This window comes from Melanostigma gelatinosum (genome assembly GCF_949748355.1).
Source record: "Melanostigma gelatinosum genome assembly, chromosome: 9".
Lineage (NCBI taxonomy): Eukaryota > Metazoa > Chordata > Actinopteri > Perciformes > Zoarcidae > Melanostigma > Melanostigma gelatinosum.
Genome location: NC_136642.1, coordinates 10154387 through 10181003, shown reverse-complemented (window position 1 = coordinate 10181003; position 26617 = coordinate 10154387). Strand labels below are relative to the sequence as shown.

At 43.4% G+C, this 26617-nt stretch overlaps 1 protein-coding gene across 1 annotated transcript; it reads left to right on the top strand.

Moving 5' to 3' along the window:
* Positions 1-837: 837 nt before the first annotated feature.
* LOC306782239 (chloride channel protein 1-like) lies at positions 838-24208 on the top strand. The gene is made up of 23 exons (XM_079275505.1): positions 838-1363; positions 9869-10088; positions 10677-10808; positions 10906-11034; positions 11206-11339; positions 11726-11803; positions 14083-14161; positions 15634-15759; positions 16623-16707; positions 16836-16937; positions 17363-17447; positions 18401-18556; positions 18665-18734; positions 18825-18935; positions 19615-19828; positions 19932-20065; positions 20290-20471; positions 20555-20636; positions 20737-20813; positions 21125-21169; positions 21291-21395; positions 22831-22917; positions 23190-24208. The coding sequence occupies exons 1-23, from the start codon at positions 1313-1315 to the stop codon at positions 23631-23633; spliced, it is 2928 nt and encodes a 975-aa protein (XP_079131631.1). The 5' UTR covers positions 838-1312; the 3' UTR covers positions 23634-24208.
* Positions 24209-26617: the final 2409 nt, after the last annotated feature.

Genomic DNA, 26617 nt, shown 5'->3' with positions numbered 1-26617 from the left:
GTCCTCTCTGTTCTCAGGTGTAGTGTACCTGGCTCCCCACTATTCTGCTGTGCTCAGGTCTCTGCATGCTGTGGCTGGGACGTATGTATCTCTCACAGTGCTAATGTTCAGAGTGTATCAGATGGAGGCCCAGCCAGCTGTCCACAGTCATTCTCCCTTGACACACGCACACACATATACACACACACACACCGGCGTTCAGAGTAACACATTTGTCGCTGGCCTCTGGTGTGGCTGTGAGATTAGGCTGTCATGCGCTGGCGTGTAGACCACAAAGCAGGGCGGGGTTAAGGGGGATCTGTGTGTGTGTGTCTTTGTGGTTGTCATAATGGCCGCCGGTCTCATCCGCCTGAGAGGAGGAACCAGAGGACGAGTTGGTGAAGTTTAATCTGAGTGGGACGTTGTCTCCCTGGGATGCACAGCAGTGGTGGTCTACCCCAGTGGCCCGTGGGCTCTTCAGCTTTTAGTGAATTGTGTGCCGCACATACGCGCTTAGCTCCCTTCCTGTATTAGCGCCTCTAGATATCTGAACCTGCTGGAGAGGTTAAGCAATATGGAGATCACGTTACCGAGCTCCGCAGTGTTTTGGTGGGGGGGGGGGTTATTTTACAGTGTGGGTGATTTTTATAAATTTTTTCCCTCAGGAGGGGGATTGTCTTGCGTCATTGGCTGATTAAGTGTGAGCTGTCATAGAGGTGTCGTGTGCACTTTCCTGCTCACGTTGCAGGGGCAGCCCTATTGGGGGGGGGGGGGGGGGGTACCCCCCTCCAACCCCCACCACCCCTGTCTAAACAAGAACAGTCCATCCAAACACACACACTCACACAGACACACACACCTAATGGCCGGCTGGCAGAGCGGTTGCCGCTAAGGGCAACAAGTTGTGTGTGTTTATTAGGAGTCTGCAGTTCTAATAAAGGAAAGCGCTGCGTCCTTCACTGCCTCATCCGATGGCTTTGCTCTGATTTCTGTCCGAGCGTCGGTCAGGTCTGCAGTGGAGCTGGATGGCTTGCAGCCTCTGGATCATCTGGTGAGAAGAAGAAAGGCGTTCGGGGAGGACTTCATCTACCTTTTTCTTTTCCCCCGACTTTTGCTTTGCTATGTAACGAGTATGTTTGAGAATGAGTTTATAGGAGAGTGAGGAACCTTTAGAAGGTGTTTGTGTGTTTGTTTGAACTGGTGTAAAGTGTGTACATATATACAGTGTATATAAGAGTGAGAAAGTGTGTGTGTTTTTGTATGGTGTTGCCCACTCCATTGGCAATGCTGGGGTGTCCAGCGAGGTTATTTTTGGATCAGTGACAGCGTGTCAATGGCTGCAGATGCGTCGCAAGGAAAGGCTCTGAGGTACCAGCAGACCCTGGTAGGTCTTTACTAAATCTTCCTTTACCTGCCTGTCTGTCTTCTGTCTTTTAAAATGTCTCTTTCTTTCCCCTTGTTTCATCCCCCTCCACCTGCTTCTCCGTCATCTCTCCATCTACCCACCTGTCACTGAGTCTTTTCCAGCCATCCTTTCCTGTCCCTCACTCACTTTCTCTGATTATTTCACGCCTACCTTTTCAATAGTCTTTCTTTTTTTTTCCTCCCGTCTGCATTCTGAATCCTTTCTCGTCCAGCAGCAGAGCTCTGTTTCGTCGTTCCTACTTCTGTTCTACGTTGCGTAGACTTCTCTTGAATCCATACTCCTCAACTAGTTTCAGGAAACCTGAGCAGACAGGTTAGATGTACATGTTCCGATGAAGTCATGTCACCATGTCCTCCGGTTCATCTGCTTAAATCATGGCCATTCCTCCCAGGAGCATCATGTCTGCCATTGACTTTTTTTCATCCAACCACGCCTGGTCTGTGGACATCAATGACTCGCAGCATCAGAGCTTTTGCAACAATTGCTTTGAAGCGTTGTGTTGTTGCCCGCTGTCCTTCTCCTATGAGACGATGGCCCAAAGCAAACATCTCATTCTCTTGTGAAGCCCCTCAGGGGCCATTAAGTCAGATATAAATAAGAAATATCAATTAATCTATCCACAGGCTTAATGTCGCACTGAGGAGTCACATCTCTCAGCTGTGATGTCGTGTGTGTTTGGAAATTAGAGCCTTGAAGGATTGGAGGAGTTTAAGTGTAGAGCTGTTAATAGATCATCTTAATATGATTTATTTATTGATCAGCAGCATATGGCTGAGTGTATTTTCAGATCTTCACAGATGCACACTGGTGCTGTGAGGTTACAATAGATGTCTGTGTTTCCAGTATATGTGTGTAGTTTAAAACCGGGTTATGTTGGATATTTTTAAGTTGCATATAACTGTATTCCCCTTTAGGGTTTTAGCTTTTAATGTCATACATTACAGAGGTTTGCACAATTACATGTGGTTGTATAAATACTCAGTTGGGATGACACAGTTGGGATGAGAAAAAACACTTGATGCTTATTTCCTTATACTTTTCTAGATCGTCTCCAGGAGAGAGACATTTAAATTCTTACTAATTGTAGAGAAATAGGAAATCTGCAGCAGAGATGACGTGTTTAGCACCTCACTGGTTCCCTCAACATAAAGTTACATTTGGATTTTAGATCATTGCAGAAATTAAACTGTGGGAAACACAATTTTATGAGACTTAAAAATATTCTTTTAAAGCTTGAATGCAATCAGCAGAATTAAAAAGCTAACGTCAGGCTATAAACGCACAAAGAGACTGAAAAGGTGCACTAGTCGGCGTTTTGTAATCTCATTCATCCAAAATCTTCATTCTCTGTCTGTGCTGAATTGTTTTGTTTCTGCCTGACCTGCTGTGCACTGACTAAGAGACGGTTACACCGGTAATTGTAATCATGAAATTTGAAGTGTACCAATTTAACGCTGCCTCCTAATTTCCATTTAGTTATTAAAAATGTTGTGTTATCTAACCTCACACCTGGTACAGACGTGCGACGGCTTTAGCCGCTAACTTTGACTCATTTGTAACAATCTTGGTGTCGACAGTGTGTGAGACTTCAACATGTTCTCCCGTAATATTCTTTCCAGGAAACTTCTTAAAAAATCTGGAAATTACAAACTCAAAAAGCGTAACAAGATGTTAGCCCAGCAGCTTTAACCAAGACGTATTTTGACCTGAAAAGCACAAATGTATTGCTGTGAAGTTGTGTTAATTACTTCCAAGTCACACAGCTGTTGTCCACCCTTGACCTTAACAAAGAGGAAGCACTCTCTGTTGACTTGTGCCACACTGACAGACACTCCACCGGGGGGGGGGGGGGGGGAGGTGAGAACCGGTGTGTGTGTGTGTCATCATACTGCGTGTGTGCTTGCTTTGATATTCTGCTTGTGTGTTAAAATTACAGATGAATTAATAAAGGGTGTGACTAAAACTGAGGTTATGTGAGGCGATGCGTCTCAATCTGTGAGACTGTCAACAGCAGGGAAATAGATCTCATAACTCTCAAATGTTACAGGCTCCTAAACGGGATGAAGTTCACCTGCCAAATGTCTCGCAGACTGGAATGACGGGGATGTAGGCGATTAAGCCATTCAATTACATATGCTATCCCGGTCGCTTGATGTGTCTTTTCAATCACAGCGGTGGCTCTAATGTAATAATTAAACTATTTGTAGAGTCACATCAGTGGTTAGAAGATGAATCGGCACGTTAACGTTGTGAGAGGGTGTCAATAAGGTGTCGTCGTCGTTGTGTAAAGCTTAAAGCGCTTCATCCGGCTGAACGTCGGGCCTCCTGGGAGAGATGGGCTGAGAGAGACAAACAGCGTGAGAGAGGGAGAGGTGTGTCAGTGAACATTGGGTCACACTGCTGCTAAATTTATCCACGAGTAAGGTTTCACCTCAGGGGTGGGGGCTGGATGGATGGGGACACGGGGTGGTGAGAGGGAACGTTTCAGGGGGGGAGAGTGAGGGAGAAAAGGTGAAAGGCTGCACACGAGAGTTCAGGCGTAGGTGAGGCGGAGAAGAAAGTACGAGAAAATCAGTTTGAGGCATCGAAGGAAAGAAAAATTCAGATTTATAATGTGAGATTTTTTTACCTTTTACAGATTTGTGCATTTGGAGAAACAAACAAAACAATATACTGAATACAAACCAAGGTTTCATTCCCTGAAAGCATATCAAGGCTAAGCTGATATTGAGACATACATTTACATTCGGAAGAAGATTTTATTTGCCTTTTGAGAAAAATCACCCAGAACACAAGAAAGTGCAATTAGTTAGTTGTGGCCTTTTATGTGTTTTTCTGGCTCCTAAATCTGTTTCTAGCCAACAAATTGAACTGCAAATTATTTACAAAAACTAAATTGAGATTGAACAGGCCATTCAATCTTTAATTCCGCTAATACAAATGTAGTCAATTTGGTTTGGAATTGTCTGCAAAATGTTTTTTATGTTGCATTAAAATTGAGATTGTAAATGTAACATTTTTGTCTAATGTTAGAGCCCAAAAAACAATAATGCAATAATTAAAAACTGATAATATTGGCCCTGGTGGTATTGGGCTTTAAGGTGCTGACCGCCTAATGCACCTTTTTTTTACAGCAGACATCTTGTCATGTCATAGCAGGGAGAGCACACGTGTCATGCCCATCATGCATCAGGTAGAAAACATCCTGTACAGATGACAGTTTGTTGCAGGCAAAGTCAGACATGTTTGCACCTTTAAGGCGTTTAAATAGAAATAACACTGTGATTATTCAAGCTGACAGCAGCACTCCACGTTCCGGGCCAGAGGTAGTTGCAGGTGTTAAAATGATCAATTCCTTTACACGCAAAGTTATATAAAACACTACAGTCTACTAAACTCTGTGAACTCTGCAAACAGCTTCCTGGTGAGACAGAAAGCCGGCAGCAGTCTGGTCCCCAAAGACCCAGAAACCATTTGAGAACTGCTGGGTCACAACAGAACAGTCGGTGACCCATTTTAGGTCCCACAGTGAGAGAAGTTGACTTCATGAAGGTTAAAAATAGAGCCGATATTACCAGCTGATACCGGCTTATCCAAAGTAAGTCGATATTGCTCTCTGTTTTGGTATAGAGATGTTTTATAAGCTGCATTTTTATGTATTTTGGACCATGTTTTTCTTAGTTCACGGCCTATAAATTGTCTTTAAAGTAAGTAAGAAAGTATCTTGCCTCTTTAATAACCAAGTTTGAGCAATCACTGCCAACCACACGTTTGCCCCCTTTAGTAAAGCATGCCATCTATGTTGACGGTACTGATAGTACAGTGCAGCAGCATCCACCCTATCCCACCCGATGTTAATAATGTTAAGCGCTCCACTCAGTCAGCAGGTATTATTTTCATACCGTAAGCTTGTGTCCTTCCTGCCCGGTTTCATTTGTGATCCGGCTGAAGGAATCTGCTGGACCAGCCGCCTGACTAAGAACATAGCCCTCGAAATTAAAAGCTGCTGAAAATGTGTTGTCAAGCCTCAAGTGTTTGTATTAAGTTAACCTCTACTGCTTTCGCCACTCTCTCTGAGTGTGTGTGTGTGTGTGTGCGTGTGTGTGCGCGTGCGCGTGCGCGCTGCCCATACCTGTCAGTCACTGGCCTCCATACTGTACTGAGGCAGGTAGCAGGTACAGTCCGTGTCCGTCACTCTGGCAAAGACGGGAAATGTCAGATGTAAGACAAAGATATCCAGAGAGGGTATTCCAGTATGTTAAGGACGCACAAGACGGTGAGCAGCAACCTGCAGGAGGAACGGCTGAAAAGATGAGGGAGCGGATCAATACTTTTGAAACGGTTCTGAATCTTGATCAATTTCTGGTAAGGTTTATTATCTTGACTGTTTTACCTCAAGTTGTAAAGTATTTTGCGAGGACGGATGCATTTATGAATTAGATAAGAGGCAGAGAAGAAAGACGCTTTTGTACTGTCTCTTATTTGTTTTATTGACTTTCAATTCTACATTTCCTGTCCTGTCATTACTTATGACATGTAAACTAGCTTTGCAGGGGTAAAAGGACCTCCACAGTTGTGCTTTTCCTGGATTACTTGGTGTAAATGTGAACTGTTGGCTCATACATAACACATTTTGCAGTTTGGTTTGTTGTTCTCGTTTGGCTTCGCCAACATGCTGCAATTAGAACATGACAGCTTGAACAGGGTTTGGATGAGCCATGGAAATGTTATTGTGCTGGTTAATTAGTGCATGCATATGGACACATGCGATTGGAGAGTGTGTGTTGTGGGGGAGGGAGGTGTGTGTGTGTGTGTGTGTGTGTGTGTGTGTGTGTGTGTGTGTGTGTGTGTGTGTGTGTGTGTGTGTGTGTGTGTGTGTGTGTGTGTGTGTGTGTGTGTGTAATCTCCTGATCTATCTGTCAGTGAGCAGGTCAGATTTTATCATTAACCTTGTGTTATGGAACAGGGTTATATTGTTGTAAGGCCTTACCACACACACCCACACACACAAAACCACAGCCACAAACATTAATTTAGCTCACTGATAAACACACAAATAGAAACTGAGCATGCTTAAGAACCTGCACCAACACACAGTGATATATATGAATATGCAGTACCGACTCTCTCATGAGGGACGCAGGAATGTATCTGTTCTTTTTTTCTTTTTTAATTAACTCTCAATGTCGCACTGCCCTTCAACCTCGGCATCTATTAGCAGCTCTCACTAACCGAAGCTCTCTCCTCCCCCTCCTCCCCCATCCCTGCCTCTCTCTGTTACTTGTGTTTTACAGTAGCATCACCTTGTTAAAACCAGCTGATGAAGGGCAGACCCATGAATGAATTCAAAGCTCTCGACAGCGCCACGAGCATAAGCTAACGCAGCCTTTGTGTTCCTAACAAAGCCTCCGTCAGCAACGGTTCACATTCCTCCGTGTTCTTCATCCCGAGAGACTCGCAGTAAGAACAACATTAAAGCTGGAGCTGCTAGAGCACAAAGAAACGAATGATGAGGGGTGTCAGAGCTGTACAGTGACGCCTGAATACTTTCAGAGTGTCCATAGAGACAAAAAAAGTGCAGGAAAATAAGAAGAGCCACGGGGGGGGGGGGGGGGGATCTCGCTGAGAGTAGATTAGTGTGGCTGGAGGAGGAAGAGGAGGAGGGAGAGTGTGATGTATCCTCTGTTGGGCTCTTGAGTGGGAAGGTCATTCCACAACGAAGAGTCAAACAGCGGCAGCAGCGATGGTCAGAGACATGCTGACGTGGTGGGAAACATCGGTTCCTGATGTCGCTGGATGCACAAGGTTACACGGTGACATAAATGTAAACACAAGGTTGAGCGATGGAGGCAGAAACGTCAGCTGACGGGAATGAATCACAGCTTTCAATGCCTCTCTCACGCTGTCGGCCGTTTGTCTTTGTCTCCCGCTTTCAGATTTATTTCCTTTTTTGACAATTCAGCAGCGGCACGTCAGGGCTGCAGCTTAGTTTGGCTTGTTTCGTCGAATCAGCAGTTCAACAGAAAAAATAAATCAATCCTCACATTTTAGGAAATGGAGTTAGTAAATCTTTGGCATAGTTTCTTGATTATATGACATAAATGAGTAATGGCTTATTACAATAGCTGGCTGTTCATATGAAGCAAATCATTATGTACTTATATCTATATATCGATATACATAGACATATACTTAATTAATGCACTACAAACATGACTAATTATGGTAATGGTAAGCATTTTGTGAATATTTTTTGTAATTTATAATTTGTATTCTACAGTTGTTAGCTAGTTAATATTTATTGACTTACAAATAAATATTTCTTATCAAATCAAATAAAGACAATTCAAACTAAATGCCATAAACAATGCAATGCTCTCACCAGACATATACAAGTTCTGACAATTTGATTGAAAACAGTGAAGCAAGCAAAGAGCAAAGTGTACATCTACACTCCAGCAACACATGCGATGCTGCTCCTCAGCAGTTGAGCAGAGAATATCGTTTGTTGAAATGAGATTAGCTATAATTTGACGATAACCTTGTGGTCGTCGACAAATCGGAGCAGTGCACGGGTTCCTGTTGTTCCTGTCCCTGGTTTTGAAGGTGCCTGGTGCCAGCGCCTGTTTGATGATGTTGATGGATTAGTGCTTTGGTGTTAATGTGTAGACTGGTGGTGCTGAGGTCGTCTGCAGTGTAGCACAGCAGACAGAACAGGAGCAGAGCTGCTACCACATCATGCTAAAGACAACTGATGAGTTACAGGTAAAAGACCTGAAGACCAAAGGCTTCATCTGCTCAGATGGTGGACGGTGATTTCTGTTATTCTCTTACTGAGTTAATGACGCAGCCCAGTGATAGTCTGTCAAGCTCCTTTAGTGGATCTGCTTTCACGCGTTAACGGACTTCTCTTTTCAAAGTTGTAGGGTGAATGGGTTGTTTGCACCGCTCACATTAGAGCGGAATATTATGTATATTGTAAGAATATCAATCACTAAAGTATTGACAGTATGTTAAATGTACTGTTATATTTCTGTAAAGTTCACTCAAATAGGATTCTATCCAAATTGTGTGGACCGACAACATTGAACTTCATTCCTGATAAATAATGTTGAGTCAATTTTAACTCGCAGTTGGAAAGTGCAGTCTGTCTTGATCATAATTTGTCGCCCATTTCATTTAATTTGCTTAAAACACAGCACGACACTCCACAACTTGCTATGTTTAATTTTTTTTTGCAACTGATTCATTTAATTTCTGAGGAATAACAAAGTGCTGGCGTTAAAAACATTCGGGAAAGTAATGAGAAACATTATCCTGACCTGACTTTAAATGCTTTACTGCTGTGATCTAAACGTTCCCTCGTCTGTGAGCTCAGGAGCCGTAAGCAGTGCTTTATTGTTCCGAATAACAGTTTGTGGTTTATAGGATTTAGTGAGGTGTAAACAACTTTGACAATTTAGGAACATCAAATATTTTCAAGAGCCTTTAACAGTGGACACCTGCTCAGTGGTGTATTAATTATAAACTACTCGATCTGCCGCTTGGTCATGTGGTTGTAGTGCCTCATGTGTTACAGTGGACTGCTTGTGTAACGCAGCTTTTGTGCAGAAAATCTCAACAAAAGAAAGATTGCAGTAACTTGTCTGTGTCAAACTGGAATTATGTGAATATTTTCAAGTCAGATGAGATTTTTTGCTGCACCTTTCTTTTATTATTGCTGGATGGAATTACGGGCAGCGAGCTAAGCTTTCGTTTTGGTCCTCTGGTCCTGGGCCTGCTGCTTGGATGTGTCAGCTCAACTTTCCTGTGTGAACATGAGACAGTAATGTGTGGCAGCCAGCCCCCCTTATGATTTAGCTTCTTGCTTGGCTGTGTGGTGGGATGCACATCATCTATAGGTTTCAGTTGCACATCGTAACTACACCTGGATCTGCAGTATTTTACAGCTTCTGTAAACTGATCACACTGGATTGCAAAGTGTCGTGTTTTCTGACCGTGTGTGTGTGTGTGTGTGTGTGTGCGTGTTGGGGTTGTAAGTGTAAAGCGTAGGGGTAGATGTGGAATGTCCTCTCTTCCGGGGGCTCTTCCCCTGGCTCCTCTCCAGCCCCTGCCTCCTCTCAGGGAGGGGTTTTTCCGATCGCTATGCCCGTTTAGTCTATTTCTGTCTGCCAGGGTATTCAGGTTGATGTGTATCCCTTACACACACGCCGCACATTCCCCATCTCTTTCTCGTTATCTCAAGACTCTTCACAGCACTGGATCTAGTTTTATCCTTCTCCCAAGTCTCAGTTTTCAGAGGTATTTCTCCTTCTCCTCACTCTTCTTTTTACCCTTCTCCCCCTCCTCTCTTATATCTTGCATTTTGTTTTCCTTCTCTGCAAATCTTTTATTGGTGCTTTTTGTGTCATATAGTGATTGTCAGTGTGTCCCCCCCCCCCCCCCCCCCCCTCTCGGTTTCAGCTGTATGGGGAGTACAGGGAGCAGCAGGGAAGCTTTGCCCGACGTGAGGCTGCCCGTCTGCTGACAGAGAGACAATGCAGGAGACAGGCGGGGGACAACACCGCCGGCCGAACAGGGCACGGCCGGCGGCATCAGCATCAGCATCACCCCGTGTCCCTGGAGTCGTATCACAGCCACGCCTCGTCCACCAAGAAGCCTCGTCCCTACTCAAAATGCCAAGGTGACCATCAGGAATGAGTTATTCTGTTCAAAAACTTTACAAAGGTTTTTTGGGAAAAAGGCAAACTGGATAGTTTCCATGGCTATGACACCTCATGTGGTAACCAGGAAACAGACTGAAATCAGCGAAATATTATGTATTCATATTTTGAGGTACTGGTCCTCCACAACTTTAATCTTTTATTAGACCATATTCTAGAGAGCAGCGTTTATCTCACGGCTTCAGTTACTGGTTACTTTGCACATTTTGATTTTAATTGAGCTCATAAAATCTGATGCACTTTTACAGTTTAATTAGGCTGCCACACGGATCAGTATTTTACACATACTGAGCTCATGAGTCCCTTAATATAGCCCACCCATACTTACACAAACAAATTCTCTAAAATGTGTTATTTGGATTTTCCATATTGTATTCATCATAGAAAAATACTGAATGCTTAAAATGTATCCCTGTATTTTTCAGCCTAAAAGTTGCTTTCGCATCATCACTGGAGCCATAATCACCCAGAATGATTCCCAGTGTTACCATAACTAATTGTTATCAATGGATCCGTGGTGAATCATTCATTTGATCTCTCTGTCCCAGATTGTTTTGCTCGTGTGCGGCGGTACATAGTGACCAAGATGGGGGAGGACTGGATATTTCTGGTTCTTCTGGGACTGACTATGGCTCTGGTCAGCTGGAGTATGGACTACGCCAGCGCCAAGAGCCTGCAAGGTACATAGGCCAAAGCCATAAAGATGATTCCTGTCAAATCTGCAGTTTAATAACACAACTGAGACACAACTGTCTCTGTTGTGTTTCTGTCTTTCAGCTTATAAGTGGATGCATGGGGAGCTAAAGGGCAATGTGCCACTCCAGTACCTCGCCTGGGTTACCTATCCCATGATCCTTGTCATGTTCGCCTCGCTCTTTTGTCACCTGGTTTCCCCACAGGCCATCGGTAAGCTCTCCATCACCTGTCAGCCTCTCTTATCCTCCTCCAGCACCTGTTTATTTCCACTCTTCACTTCCTTTTGTCTGTTTTCCTGTTGTAGGAGAGCGGCGCTCTTTCTTTACTGCTCCCACCATTTTGTGTTCTACTTCTCCATCTTTCTCTCTTGTTTTTTTACAGGTTCTGGCATTCCTGAGCTGAAAACCATCCTGAGAGGCGTGGTGCTGAAGGAGTATCTGACCCTCAAAGCCTTTGTAGCGAAAGTCGTCGGGCTGACTGCTGGCTTAGGCAGTGGGATGCCGGTGGGCAAAGAGGTAACCCCCCCCCCCCTTTTTATATCTGTTTTTCTCTGTATCTATCATCTTTCATTGATCCAGCATCGCTATCATCATCCCCCTTCATCTCTGTTTCTCTTTCTGCATCTTTCTCCAAGCTTGGAGTGTAATAAATCATCTTCTGTCATGTTTTTCCTCCCTCCCTCCTCTCACGGGATTGAAGCAAATTATTTCCCAGCAAAGGAGCACATTCATTTCCCCCGTTACAGTAGCAGGGTAACGGTCACATCCAGCGATTACACAGTGATTCATCCGTTCTGATACAACATGTCCCGGTTTAGACTCCTTGTTTTACAGACAATAGTCGGTGTCTGTGTATGTAACATTACGTGTTACTCATCTGTGTCATTGCGTGTCACCCTCAGGGTCCATTCGTCCACATTGCCAGTATCTGTGCCGCAGTGCTGAGTCGATTCATGTCCATCTTCTCTGGAGTCTATGAGGTAAGCTGAGGCCCTGACCAAAACAGACTACATTACCCACAAGCCTCTTCTCCTTGCTGACCAAGTGCACATGATGAAGGTGTGAAATGTAGTTTTTCCATCATAACTTGCTTTGTTGATGTCTTTGGTGTAATTACAGGGTTCCCACCGGCCCTTAAAATCTTCATTTTAAGATGTGAGAAAATGCTTTGTTTTGATTTTTGGTCAGTGACCGGGCTCGAGGGTTGATGAAGTCTGTTAGTCGGTTGAGATATCTCTACAACTGTCGGGTGTATTTTCATGCAAAGCACAAATGTGCCAATGAACAGCCTCACAGAATAGAGGTGGGAGGTTCGACTCTTTTTACCGACTCAGGTTTGTACGACCCCCGACTCACGAAAGAGAGTCTGGGTTTCAACCTCTCACTTGAGTCACATAGTGACTATACTGTTAGCGGAGCAGCGAACTCCAGCAGTAACAAAGGAGACCAGCTGACAACACACACTGGAGCATTAAACAAGTTAAACCAACTCTGAGGTAAAGAAAATAACTCCGACTATCTGATTTCATGATTGATCAGTAATAAACTACTAAAAAGGGACAAGTTCAAGTTCATGAATGTTTAATGACTGTGACGGAAGCGGCCGGAGTTGGACCTTCAGCTCATACTCACAGCAGGACTAGTGTAGTAGGAGGGGAGAGTTGTAAGTGAACGAGTTATTGGAGAGGACTTGTTGACTCCTGAGTCAGTAAAAAGAGTTGAGTTGTTCCGAATGATTTATTCATGACTTGCACATCACTATCACAGAGCCGAAATATTACACATAGCTCGTCTGTTCCACTTTTTAAAATGACTCTACCGTATTCTTTTTCATATGAACGAGGCCGCTACAATCTTCACTTTTGCCAATTTGTCGTCCTGGCAGTTCATTAAAAGGTCCTTGAGTTTGATGTTGAAGAGAAAGTGGGAACCCTGTGACTGTTGTCCTCTCCCAGCTCCCTCCCTCCCCTCCCTGTTTCTCTTGTGTCTGTGTTTTGGCCCGCCCCCTCGCACCTCGTCTGTGTTTGCGTCTCACTGTATTAATAGTGTGATAGTAATGTCTGGCATGTGCATTAACAGGCCCATATCCCTGTCTCCCTCTCTCTCTATCTCCACATCCCCCCTGCTTTCTCATTCATCCCTGCTCGTCCGTGACCCTTAACCCTCAGAGTGGCACCCATAACCAGGACCTGTTGGTGTGTGCGAGTGCCGTGGGAGTGGCCACCTGTTTCGCTGCCCCCGTGGGAGGCAAGTCCCCCCCCCCCCTCCTTCCTACTCAGGCACAGGTCTCCGGTCCGCTTTGTCCTCCTGAAATAACATCGCGATCACAAACGTGGAAGTTAAATCTGACCTCTGACCAGTGCCCTGCACTATTAAGTGATGAATACAATTCGTAAGATTTACCTGGCAATATGTAGCGGATGTCTACTGAAAGTAATGTCTACCTTAAAGGAAGAGTTCAACATTTTGGGAAATCCACTTCTTTGCTCACTTATTAGAAGATTGATGCCCGAAATGTCAAATTATTCCCGTAATACTGGCCTCAGACCAGTACCCGGCATCCGGATGAATTCAAAGTGAATTGAATGTTTGTGAACATATATTTATTGCAGACGAGTTCGCAGCCTCGACGAGCCTTGAATTCGATATTTATTTGTGCTAATCGGCCTTTTCTGCATCCCAAGACCTTTTTGGTAAATAATAAAACATAAATAAATATTTTGCAAAATAATTTAACGCAGATCATAAAAGATACTCTTGTACACAAATTGTGATTTTAGAAGGTTACGCCGAACATCATAAGTCAAGATCATAAATAATCAATGGGAATTGAATGTCTCCTACCATTCATTTTTGGTGTGCAATCAGTTGCCGGGATCTGTCTCAAAGGTTGATGTGACCACTCGCTTTGTTTCCTGATTGCTTAATTGCTGCCTCTAAGTCTTGATTTCGCTCCTTGGTGTGGTGCATTTCTGCTTTGTATTCTCTTGATGTGCTTTTTCCCCCCCTCGTCTTTATCACTTTTTTAAAATCACACTCCAGTGAGCAATATTTATTCACTTTTCCATTTTGCTTCCTTTCTGTCAATTCTCCCCCCCCCCACCCCTCGTGGTTCCCCGTCCTATCTCCAACTCACTCTCCTGTCTTCCTGTCTACGCTCTCATTGCCCTTCATCATCATCTCACCCTTTCATCGCTCATCGTCTCTCACCTCTTTATTTCCCTCTTGTTCTTCCCCTCTCTGTTTTCTGTGTCAGTAGAACCCTTATGGTTACACAGACATTCTGACTGTTGGCTGTGCCGTGGGGGTGGGATGCTGTTTCGGCACTCCACTTGGAGGTACTGTACAACTTGCACACTGCCTCATACAACGAAAAGCACCTCACCAAACATCTCCTTGTACTGGATACTGTACTGAGACCGTACTTTTTAAGAACAAGCTGGAATGAGTCAGCGGCACAGGGTGTCGAAAACAAGCCAGTATCACAACTTGTTCACTTATTCTTTGCTGAGATTTTTCCTGATTTGATTTGAAATGTACATTATTTGCGTCAGTATTTTGTTGAAGATATTGTACAGCTGCTTGTCCTGAGACGACTACAATTCGTAATGATGTATCAGCTTATAATCATTTATTTACATAAACGCATAACATAGACAAACGTTTTTGAAATATTTCATTGTTTGACAGGATTATTACTGAGCCAAAACACGTGTCAGTTCTCTAATGATGGTTTTTAAATGACATCAAACATATATTTGGTATTTCTTGTCTTGACATTTACATTGATAGCATTATGTCCAAAGTAAGTCATATAATCCGTATGTTGGCCCAACCTATTTATCCTCCTCGCTCTGTAAAAGAGAAATGTAACTTCCCCTGAAAATTAAAAGTTTGTTTTAAACCACAGAACAATAACCAACCTGAGGCTGAGCAGCTTGTATTAATTAGCGGAGTACATTCACAAACACAGACAGAAAATAAATTAAATGTAGGCAATTTTTTATCACTGATTCACTTTTTAAGTCATGTTTTAACTCAGTAGTGCCAAATATTCTCTCGTTCCATCGTGTTAAATGTGAGGATTGGTCGGTCCACATCAACAAACATCTTGCAATATATGTGCTGAAGCCAAAAAGCATTGTCGACCTACTTTTCAATCACCATAGAAAATATACCATTGACCTGGTATATACCATTGTTAGTCCTTATGTATTTCCCATGCTTGTTTTCTGTTTTACAATATTTTTTACATTAAAGTTTCTGATGTTTATTTTATGGCTTTACATGCTGATTATGCCTGCTTAAGTGTGTGTGTTTTTGTGTGTGTGTGACTGATGTGTGTGTGTGTGTGTGTGACTGGTGTGTGTCTGTGTGTGTGTGACTGATGTATGTGTGTGTGTGTGTGTGTGTGTGTGTGTGGGTGTGACTGATGTGTGTGTGTGTGTGTGTGTGTGTGTGACTGATGTATGTGTGTGTGTGTGTGTGTGTGTGTGTGTGTGACTGATGTGCGTGTGTGTGCGTTTGGTTCTGTTACAGTGTGTTTTCACTCCCTGTGGTTCTCCCATTGTGTATAATTACATCCTCAGCTTCAAGTGTTTCTGGACTCATTTTGCTAATTTCTCTCTCTCTCTTGCTCTCTCTCTCTTTCTCTCTCTGTCTTACCCTTCCCTGTTTCTCTCATTTCTCACACTATCCATCCTCATTTCCCGGTCCTCTTCTAATCCCTCCTCTCCCTCTGTCCGTCCTCTCTTCTCTTTCTTTATCTCTCTCCCTTCCCCCCCCCCCTCTCTCTCCTCAACACCACCAGGGGTGTTGTTCAGTATTGAGGTCACGTCTACCTACTTTGCGGTGAGGAATTATTGGCGGGGATATTTCGCCGCCACATTCAGCGCCTTCATATTCAGGGTGCTCTCTGTTTGGAACAAGGATGCTGGTAAGAAGCAGAACACACACACACACACACACACACACACACACACACTTTACATACACACACTGCTGTAAAAGACTGCTGAGCTGGCATTTTATGGAAAGTAGCTGAATATGACAGCTAAGTAATATTTGCTTCTTTAGATAAACCAGAAATGTAGAATTAAATACTCTCATCTAAATCCCTGCACCCTATTCTCTGCCTTTTTACAATTTAGAAGACTGTTTTCTGTCTCACTGTACATTCAAACAATCTCACAACTCTCACCAGACAATCATCTCATATTCATCTTCCCAAACAACTTTCAAGCAGAGGTCGATGAAGGAAATCTTTTAGATGATTGCAAATCCTTTTCAAAATATTGTCAACTGCGAAAAATCTCTGATAAAATCAGTGTACGCTACCTGCTCAGCACTAAACAGCAGACAGACAGTTAGCTGACAGCTGGTGAAATAGAGGATCATTTAGAAGCTAAAGCGATATTTCCCTCAGGAGGAGAGAAGCAAAGAGAAGACGTATATTCATCAGGTGGACACGGACACGACTCCTATGGGACGATAATGTTGCTTTGTGTCTGTCGGATGTGTAAATAAGAAACTGTTTGCCAATAAGTTCAATACATCTAATTAAACGGTGATAAAAATGTCAACGTTGTGTTCACGGCTTTTATCCGCTGCGCTGCCCCCAGACTGCATAAGTTACGCAGGTTTAAAATCCTCCTAAACATCCTCTGTTTCGACATTATGAACATAATATTATTCCTAAAAGTATTTTTTCTCTTCCTGCACACCATCGTCCATGATATTTGTATGTCCTGGCTTTGATTTTGTCTTGTGCTGATAAATGAACTTTTCTTTTTCTCTCAGTCACAATCACAGCTCTCTTCAAAACTAACTTCCGGATGGATTTCCCCTTTGACCTGCAGGAGCTGCCTGCATTTGCAATAATAGGGTGACTACAAATGTGTGTGTGCAAAGATACTGTGTGTCTCCACTTTTTTCATATGGTCATGTATTCTCCTTAATACATGTTGTGCAGGAGGAGCAGTATGAACACGTTTTATTTTTCTCATGTGTTAGGATCTCGTGTGGCTTCCTGGGGGCGTTCTTCGTCTACCTGAACAGACAGGTGGTCCTCTTCATGAGGAGACCGACAGCACTCACACGCTTCCTAACCAAACAGTGAGATCCCAACACACACACACACACACACACACACACACTCACACACACGTACACACACGCAGGGCCATGTTCCCATGAACTCAAACCATTTGCGCATTCAAATCCAATTCCTCTTAATGAATCTCAGCTCTCTCCGAACTCATCAGTCTCACACACTGGCCAGGACAGCAGCAAAGCCTTAGCAACCTTTCAGCCAGTTATTCAGTCAATGTGGAGATTCACTTATCCTCCGAGACTCAACAGTCAGGGAACATTAGTCTCCGCCATTAAAGAGGCGAGCAGCAGCGCCAGGAGAGCCGTACAGAGTTATTTCTGTTGCAAGCATCACTTATTTTGCCATGTTGTTGTCTAAGAATACGTTCCTGTTTCTGTGTGCGTGTGTGTGTGCGTGCGTGTGTGTGTGTGTGTGCGTGCGTTCCCAGTCGATTGATCTATCCAGGTGCAGTGACACTGATCATCGCCACCTTAACGTTTCCACCTGGATTTGGACAGTTTATGGCTGGAGAGGTTAGACTGACTCAATCTCACACTCTGACTTCTTTTTGATGTGTGTTCATTAATATGTATGATTCTGAAGAAGATGGTCAGTGGGGTCTAGATTGTGTGGTTGTGTGAACAAAGTTGTGTATATTTCTGTGGCTCCACAGGGAGCAGCAAGTAGCCTGATGAATCACCTCAAGTGAAGTAACTTGATTAGGGCAGAAAACTACAAGACTGAACATTTTAAAATATACTGGGGGTGTGGAGTTAGAAAGAAGTCCTCATCTCTGCTTAAAGCTAGCGGCTCGAGGCTACATTAACCGATAGTGTAGCATGACACACCTGAATCTCTGACCAGACTGTTTTCAGTCGATCTGCATTGTGGGTAATGTAGTCAACAGGGTTTGACAAGGAAGAAGACTGCGTGAAATAATGAAGATGATGTCTCTGGCACTTGCACCAATGTATTTTTTGACTGTCCATCATGGGTCCAAGAATGTAGTGGAATGTAGAGTTCGAGGACTATTTTAATAACTTATTGGGATTTTTAAGCACTATTGAAAATCTTAAAGCAATGATGACATTTACATACTGAAGCCAATTTCACAATTTTAAAAACTTGATTTTTAACCCAACCAAAATCAGTTAAAATAGAAAATGTGACCGTTTCCAATCTTTCATCTCTATCTTGGAATCCATGATTGACAAAACGTAGCCTGGCAGAAGTCTGAATAACTACTCAATTACAAGAAGCCCAGTTTGAGTTTTTCACATTGTATTGACCAAATTAATACAAGCAACCTGAGTATTTGCCACAAGTATTTTCTGTTTCAAAATGTGAACCCTGAATGAATCATGACAATTTGTTGATGAGTTTGTCATGCCGGCCTTTTGCCTGATTAAGACTTGGTGGAGGTTAAACATTGCCTTTTTTCAGTTTCGATAAAGTTTTGTTTCTGTGTGTCTGTCCCGTCTGGCAGTTGATGCCCAGAGAGTGTATCAACTCCCTGTTTGATAATTTCACCTGGACCAAAATCTCAGGATCTTCTGCTCCGCCCGGCCTGGGTCCCTCCTCTGCGTGGATTCATCCTCATGTCAGCGTCTTTGTCATCCTCCTCCTCTTCCTCGTCATGAAGGTATCTCTCCCTCTTGCTGTGTACTTGTGTTGTATTCAAATATATATATATCTATGAAACCTCTGGGACTGGTCTTGAGCCGTCGTTGATCCGGTATTTGTGTTGCAGTTCTGGATGTCAGCACTTTCCACCACGATGCCCATCCCCTCCGGTGCCTTTATGCCAGTGTTCATATTAGGTAAGAGGATTTCGTAAAGCAAGCGCAGTGTCTCCTGCTGAGTTTCAGTTCAATTCGTTTTTACCAGCGTGTCTTATCTCTCTCCTCAAGGAGCTGCTTTCGGCCGCCTCGTGGGGGAGATCATGGCCACTCTTTTCCCAAATGGAATCCTGTTTGATGGGATAGTCTACCGCATCCTGCCGGGAGGTTACGCCGTCATTGGTCAGTCTACTAACCTCAGTGCTGTGCTCAGGATCCCATAGGACGTATCGAAGAGACTTTAAGAAGACTACGATTTGAGAACATTTGGTGAACTACTGACTTCGAAAGTGCTTGATTTCGTTCTTTCAGTTCAAAAATGTGGATGTAGCAGCAGTTTAGAAACAGTTTTACCATTTTCACTCGACTTTGTTGCATCTTTGGTCAAAATGAGGCCTCTAAATTGTCAAAAATTTTAATGTGACTTTTGAAATTAAACCTTTCAAGTCATTGAAATTCTTGAATTAAATGTCTAAACCACTGTTGTAACCCTGCTCTATGTGTTTCACTGCACAAGTGAATGGATTTCACCTTAAATGAAGGCTATTATGAGTACATTATTAAAACATTTTGCCAAATATGTGCTGGGACAGGTTCCAGTCCCCCCTACCCTCCACAGGATAAGCAGGTTGGAAAACAGATGGATGTGATATATATATTTCTACTACTTTACGCTGATTTCTGCCTCCCAAGAACTCCCAACATTGTTAAACTCTCTCTTTACAATTCATATTTGACCTTATTATAAGACAATTCAAGGCCAAAGTGGATGTGTTCAGGTACAGTTACAGAGGAATCAGACGGAGGACCGATAATAGAGGAATGACTCTCTCAAATAATCCTGTCCTTTGCTCTCGACCAGGTGCGGCGGCGATGACGGGAGCCGTCACACACACGGTTTCCACTGCAGTAATCTGCTTTGAGCTGACCGGTCAAATCTCTCACATCCTGCCGATGATGGTGGCTGTCATCCTAGCAAACATGGTGGCCCAAGGTCTGCAGCCTTCTCTCTACGACTCCATCATCCAGGTGAAGAAGCTGCCCTACCTGCCTGAGCTGGCCCTCGGACACATCGGGTAAAGCTAAAACTGCGAGAAAACTTCTTCGGGTGTTTATTTTTTCCATACAGCTGTTACTGTCGGACAAAGGGTATTTATTGTAGTGTCTCTGCATCCCCAGCAAGTATAACATCTTTGTGGAGGACATCATGGTGCGCAAAGTTAAGTTCCTGTCTTCTCACTCCACCTATCGGGAACTGAACGATCTGCTTGAGACCACATCTCTGAAAACTATCCCCCTGGTCGACTCTAAAGGTAGGGTGACTTACATCATCACACTGGGCCTTAAAGCTTCTATCTTGTGCTGTAGATGCTGAGTGTGAAAGAAAAAGTTTGATATTTGGGGAAATTTACTTATTTATCGATACCACAGCGAAACCCTGCCAGCTGCAGCTTCTTATTGAGTTTACAGACATCAGAATATTATCAATCTGATCAGCAAATAAGTGAAACTTCTCCTGTAACACTTCTCTCTGCAGAATCCATGATTCTTCTGGGCTCCATTGAGAGGACGGAGCTTCAAGCCGTCTTCGACTGGTGGCTCTCACCAGAGAGGCGAGTCTTTGAAAGAGGTCAGAGCTCACCAGGCCAGGGCTCTAAAGTCAGCTGGGAGTCCTTCACCTTTGTAGACGAGGACGGGGGAGAGGAGAGCGCAGACAAGGTGGGAAAAAAACAAAACATAAATTAATTTACAAGAAGTGTATTTGGTAAAAAATGTATTGACCAACCATGTTGTGTCTGCAGACTGCTCCAGTACAGGAGGAATGTAACGGGCCTATCCCATCCGCCAGAGCTCAGGAGCCCTCCACCAACCACACAGGTTCAGGTAACATGGCAGACAAGAGACACTGCACATGAAAACCAGTCCGCCCATCAAATGTTGCTTCCTCTGTTGTCTGACTTGTGTTGCCATACCGTATCCTCAGGCAAGCTGCCATCTGTCAGCAGGGCCCTTCAGAGACTCTTCTCCTCCACATCTTTGTCAGGCCAGATGGAAACTCAGGTAAAATCAACCTCACGTACTCATTATTTTTGACCCCTGAAGCTCAAAGGAGCGGCGCATCACTGATCTGCTGTCGAGTTGGCGGCGACGGCTCAGACGGAGTTATCAGTCCAACATGGCTCCTGGAGCCAACCTGGCTGATGTGATGGGAGGGGCGTGACGTGATGCATACATAAAGGAGTTGACATGCTGTGCAGTGGGTGATGCCATGAAACTACCAGGGGTCATTTTCTCATCATCTGTGTAGTTTTTCAAACTGACTGCCCATCAATCTGTCCCTCTCTCTTCCTCCCCCCCCCCCCTTTGATCAGGAGACCACGCCCCCTCCGCTGACGGACACCATGTCCCCAGAGGAGGTACTGTACCTTAATGATTCACCATGCACATGGCCAACAATGAGAAACCCAAACCATCCAAATCAATGATTAGAAACTCTGTATGCTCTTCGTCCATCTCTCTTGTGATTGGCTGATGCAGATCAAAGCCTGGGTAGAGGGAGAGCTGGATAAACCAATCGATATGGAGCAGATACGTATAGACCCCTCCCCGTTTCAACTGGTGGAAAGGACTTCTCTCCACAAGGTGACCACAGCGACACCTGGGTGACATGTTTTTACATGTCAAAGTCATGACACTGATAATGCAATTACATATCACAGACAATTACCATTTCATATTTTAAAGCAGCATCATTTAAATAAATAGTTTGACATTTTGGGAAATACTCAAACATCAGTTTAAATAAACATGAGTTGTAAAATCTTGTCTGTGAGTAAAAGGATATGCCATGTTTGGGCAACTGGATCTCCTGGATTATATTTCATTGTTTCACAACCCAACAACCCAACAACGCAGCCCCCAGTGCTGGTTTTGGTCTGAATCCTCGCTTAGAGGTGCTGATCGGTGGATTTTGGTACCTTTGGACGGAGTCAACCTAGAGGTTTCCTATTTCAAGTCTTTATGCTAAGCTAACTTTCTCCTGGCTGTAGTTTCATATTAAGTATACAGGCATGGGAGTGGTCTCAATCCACTCATCAATCTCTCTGCAAGATGACAAATAAAAGTATCTCCCAAAAGGGCAAACTATTCCTTCAGACAAGTTCATTTTCCCTTTTATACTTGTTTGTTTTTATTCTTCAACATGTTTCATTTCTTCTTTGTTCTGTTTGTGCAACTCTGTGCCGACTTTCTTTTGCTCAACTGTTTAAAGGGGAACTCCACCAAATTTGTCATTGTCTATTCCAACCTGTGGAAACAGTTGTATAATGTCTTCTGTGGCTCTAAAGGGAGATTTCAGAGTTGAGATTGAGCTTAGAGATAACTAAACATGGGCAGGGAGGGTCTTAATGAGGGATGCACCAATCCGACTTTTACAGTCCCGATACAGATATCTGGGCTTTGTGTATCGGCCGATACCGAGTAACACCAGTGTTTAATTCATAAGCTGTAAGCCTCAGAAAAGACCAAGATCATTCTTCTATGGCACCATCAAGCTTACATTAAACATTGCTTTCCTAACTTTGTAAAACAAAATATAACAAATACATACATAGATATAAAAGTACTGGATTGTTATTTATTAAAATAATGGTATCCTATACCCAATCTAGCTATTTGAGTCATCGTCGGATCGATATCCAACATTGATATTAGTGCATCTAGTCTCTATGAAAGATTAGCATCATGGCAAATGTAGGATCCAGGGATTCTGGAGCTTGTTCCACAGTAAAAGTCAGGATGTCTCAGCCTCTGCTGCATCGAGTTTGAGCATTTTTAAAATTCTGTTTCCAGTGAATCACCCAACGTATGGAAGTGGGATACTAAATTGAGTTTTTTTGTTTTTGGTTATGTCCATACGACCATAAAGCTTTGAATCTTGAATTCTATGCTTCGTTTCATGCTATATTTCTGTATCTATTTCCTTTTTAACTTGCGGGGCAAATTGTGACCGAACACTGTCACACTGCAAAACATTTAACACTGACTGGACCATGTCCTCCTCTCCCTCATTACTCAGACCCACACTCTGTTCTCTCTGCTGGGTCTCAGTCACGCCTATGTCACCAGTATCGGAAAGCTGGTGGGTGTCGTGGCACTGAAAGAGGTAAAGACATATTTATTTCCTTCATTTTTTCTTTATGTGCATGCTTTTGTCGCCTCTCTTGGTTTGATCCTGTAATGCGGCATGACAGCGAGCTGTGATGATCTCATGTTATGGGCAGTTGTTCTGTCACATGGTGCATCATGCTTTACGCTCTGATTCATGCGGTTATTTCATTAACCGCCTTCAACTCATCTCCCCGGATGTTTGCTTTAGCGATCACTTCAACACATGTTTCTCTGCTATATGTGTTTCAACCTCTTTCTCTCTAACAGTTACAGAAAGCTATCGAGGGCTCAACTCGCAGTGGGGTGAGGCTTCGTCCCCCTCTGGCCAGCTTCAGAGACGCCAGCAGGAAAACCAAGAAGCACCAGCCTCCCTCATCCACCCCTTCCTCCCCGACTCGGGACAAAGACCTGTGGGGGGAGGGGAGCAGGAGGGAGGGGGAGCTGGGGAGGAAGGAGTCCAACGAGGATTCCAGAGGAAAGGCGTCGTCTTCCAGAGGAGCTCCCGGGTGTGACACTGCTCCCTCCTCCCCCAGCAGCTCTGTCCACACAAGAGGAGCTGACGGGGATTCACAAGAGCCAGCATCCCCTTCTACCTCCTCCCCTACCTCACCTCCACCTCCTGCCTCACCTGTGCCACCCACCAGCCCTGCCCTCACACTATCCTCCCTGCAGGAGGACAGGGTGAGCGAGGAGTCCGATGAGCCCATGTAGACTGGGTTCAAGAGGAAAGACTTTCGTTTCACTCCTCCTCCCCCAGAGACAGAGCTGCTGTCTGGGTGGAGGAGTCGGGCTCACCTGCAGACCCTCAGACATTCAGCTCTCAGAGAGCAGGACGAGCTAGTGCACATAAAGCTCCTGAAACTTGTAGTACAGGATTTTTTTTTTCTACTCTTATAATTTCACTCTCAAAATCTCAGGGGGCTTCCTGTGTCTTTTGAACTGCAGACGGACAAACATGTTCAGTCGCACATATCACGAATGTTCAATGTCCATACATATCTTGTTGATTGTAGCTCTATGTCATATTTCAGTCTCTGTTCATTTCATGAAGTACCTTTAATCAAACGTTAACTGACAGCAATGAATTGTATGATAATGAAATAATATATTGATGAAGACTTAATTAATTTGACCTCCTAGAGGTGAAAGAGATCGTGCATTTAAAGTTTACTGATTAAGGTTGATTTTAAATTATAACTTACAATTATCAGATATTTTCTGTATGATAAATGATCAAATTATTATTATCAATCTGTCATTTTTAAAGATAATAAATGTTAAAGTTGTCTACTAGCTTATTTTAATTATCTACAACAATAGAAATGTCCATTAGTAGAAAAACAGTCACGGTAATTTGAGCTAAATGCTAAAGTCAGATGGGTTTTAAGGTGTGACTATTATACTTTACTGCGCTAGCATGCTAACATTTGTTAATATGCACTAATTACAACGGACTGGTGAGGAAGATTAGAATGTGAGTTTCGCAAGTGTCTGCATTCAGACAAAAGAATATCGCAGTCCCCTCATTCATTTAAACGGAGCCGACGCAGGAGCTCCAGCATAAATTGGAACCTGGCCCAACCAAGTGACTGCAACACACCGTTATCCTGCAAGGCTTTGTAGCGGCCAATCAAGTACATGCAAGTACACGTTCCAGGTAGATTTATAATTACAATGAACGCTGTATTTTGTATGTTTAGCTCACACTCATTGTGACAAAAGATTAGCAACTGGCGTCTGATAAGCCTTTCGAATTCACTTATGTGTTACTCAAAGGGGCCTTCCTGGATAGTATTTCATATCTCACCTGTGCATGAAGCAACAACCCCCACCAACGCAGCCCCTTGTGTTGTTTTAGTGCAGGCTGCTTTTCAGTCAGAACGCCCACTTTGTCATAAACAACTTACGTTTTAGACCTGATGGTGGCACTAAATGAAAAATTAGGAGATTACCAAAGTTATTACAATTCATCCTGAAGGGGACATGAATGTGTGCCACACATTTCATGACACTCGGTTCAATAGTTGTTGAGATATTTTAGTGCGGACTAAAGTGGTGGACCGACCAACAGACGAGCACAAACCACCTTCTCGAGTGGAAAAATCACTATCAGCCTTCCGGCATTCAGGCTTGAAAAGAGAATCTCTCTGAGCATGAACACGTGTTTGCGCTGTGAAGGTCTACCGTGTGTTTCAGTCTCTGATTTCTATGCGAGCTTGAACAAAGAAGCAGTTAGTCCCACAGAGGAGGCCTGTCTCTGAGAATTTGTTATTAATATTCTCCTGGCATAAAATCCCTGATCAGGACTGGAGAGAAATGTGTTTGGAAAAGCATGACGTGCTGGATTACACTGCTGCCACTTTCCTTCGTGATTGCTGTTTTGTCTGACAAGCACCAACAAGCTGGTTTAGAGACACTAGCTGCCAACAGAAGTGGTTAAAAAAAAAAACATTTCACATGCGTTAAGGGTCTGGAGAGAAAGAGGTGAACGTGTGATAATCTAATTATTTACACCCTGGAAAAGATATCCACACGAGCACAAGAAATGCCATTTGTTGGTTTGTTTATTTGATCTTTCTCCACCAGAGGAAAAGAAGAGGAGACGGGTAAAGGAGCTGGAGGAGGTGTAGGAGGTTCTGTCGTACAGGAGAAAGAAAGAGAAACAGGAAGAAACCGAGAGTTGTTGACAGAAGAGGAGAGGGGGGGGGGGAACCACGTCGAGGAACCATCCTGTGACAACCGTCCAACAAGCATGCATAGGTGTGAGTGTACACTGGTATCACAAGTCACTCTGCCCCATTTCAAACAAATTAATCCAGTTTTATATAGACTTTTACAGAAGCCATCAAATTTTTTGCAGGATTTTTTACAGCGGTTACTTTCTTTGCACACATTTCCAAATTCTATATCTATGTTACATGTCTGATTGCTTCAAATCCCCTTTGGTTGATGTGAAAACTTGTTATTTTTCCTCTTTTTTTTCAGGCAGTGATTCCACAAGACAACTTACTGTACACTGACAGACAGACATACAGACAGACACAAATATACAGAACAGATACAAAGAGAGAGAAGGAGAAAGGCAGAGGACAAGAAGCCACTTTTGAGCGTCATGCCTGCAGACAAGTTACTGTAACTCTTGGAAGATGGCAGTAGAATTATACAAAAAGAAGAACTCGATTGCAAACCGGTCGGTGAACAAAGATGTGATCAGAAAACCTTAACATCCACAGAAATATATTTGGCTTCTTGTTTTTAGTTTATTCATTCATTGAGAATTTGCTAAACAGAAAAAAAGAGAAAAAAACAACAAAACAACCCAAATTGAAGCAGTGTCTTTTCATCAAGGCCATGCATGTTTCCTAACTTTTGTTTTTGCAAATAATAATCAAACCTAAATTGCAAATGTCACCACCAACAAATATCCATCAATAGCCCCGACGCTGCCTTCCTTTAAAACGGACTCCTAAGGGAAAAGATACTGCTCCCAGAAGGATTGGTACCTACATGGAATCAAAGACTCTGTACAAGCTGTCACATTATTCCTCCCCACCAAGTAATCGTTCAAGAAATAAATGAATATGTGCCACTGTGTAAAGACATTCTGTTTGCAGTTTTGAGCCCTCTTTTTTTCATGAGACACTAAACAGGGATTCTTGTAGTGAAATAAAATGATGATAGATTTGTTAATAGTT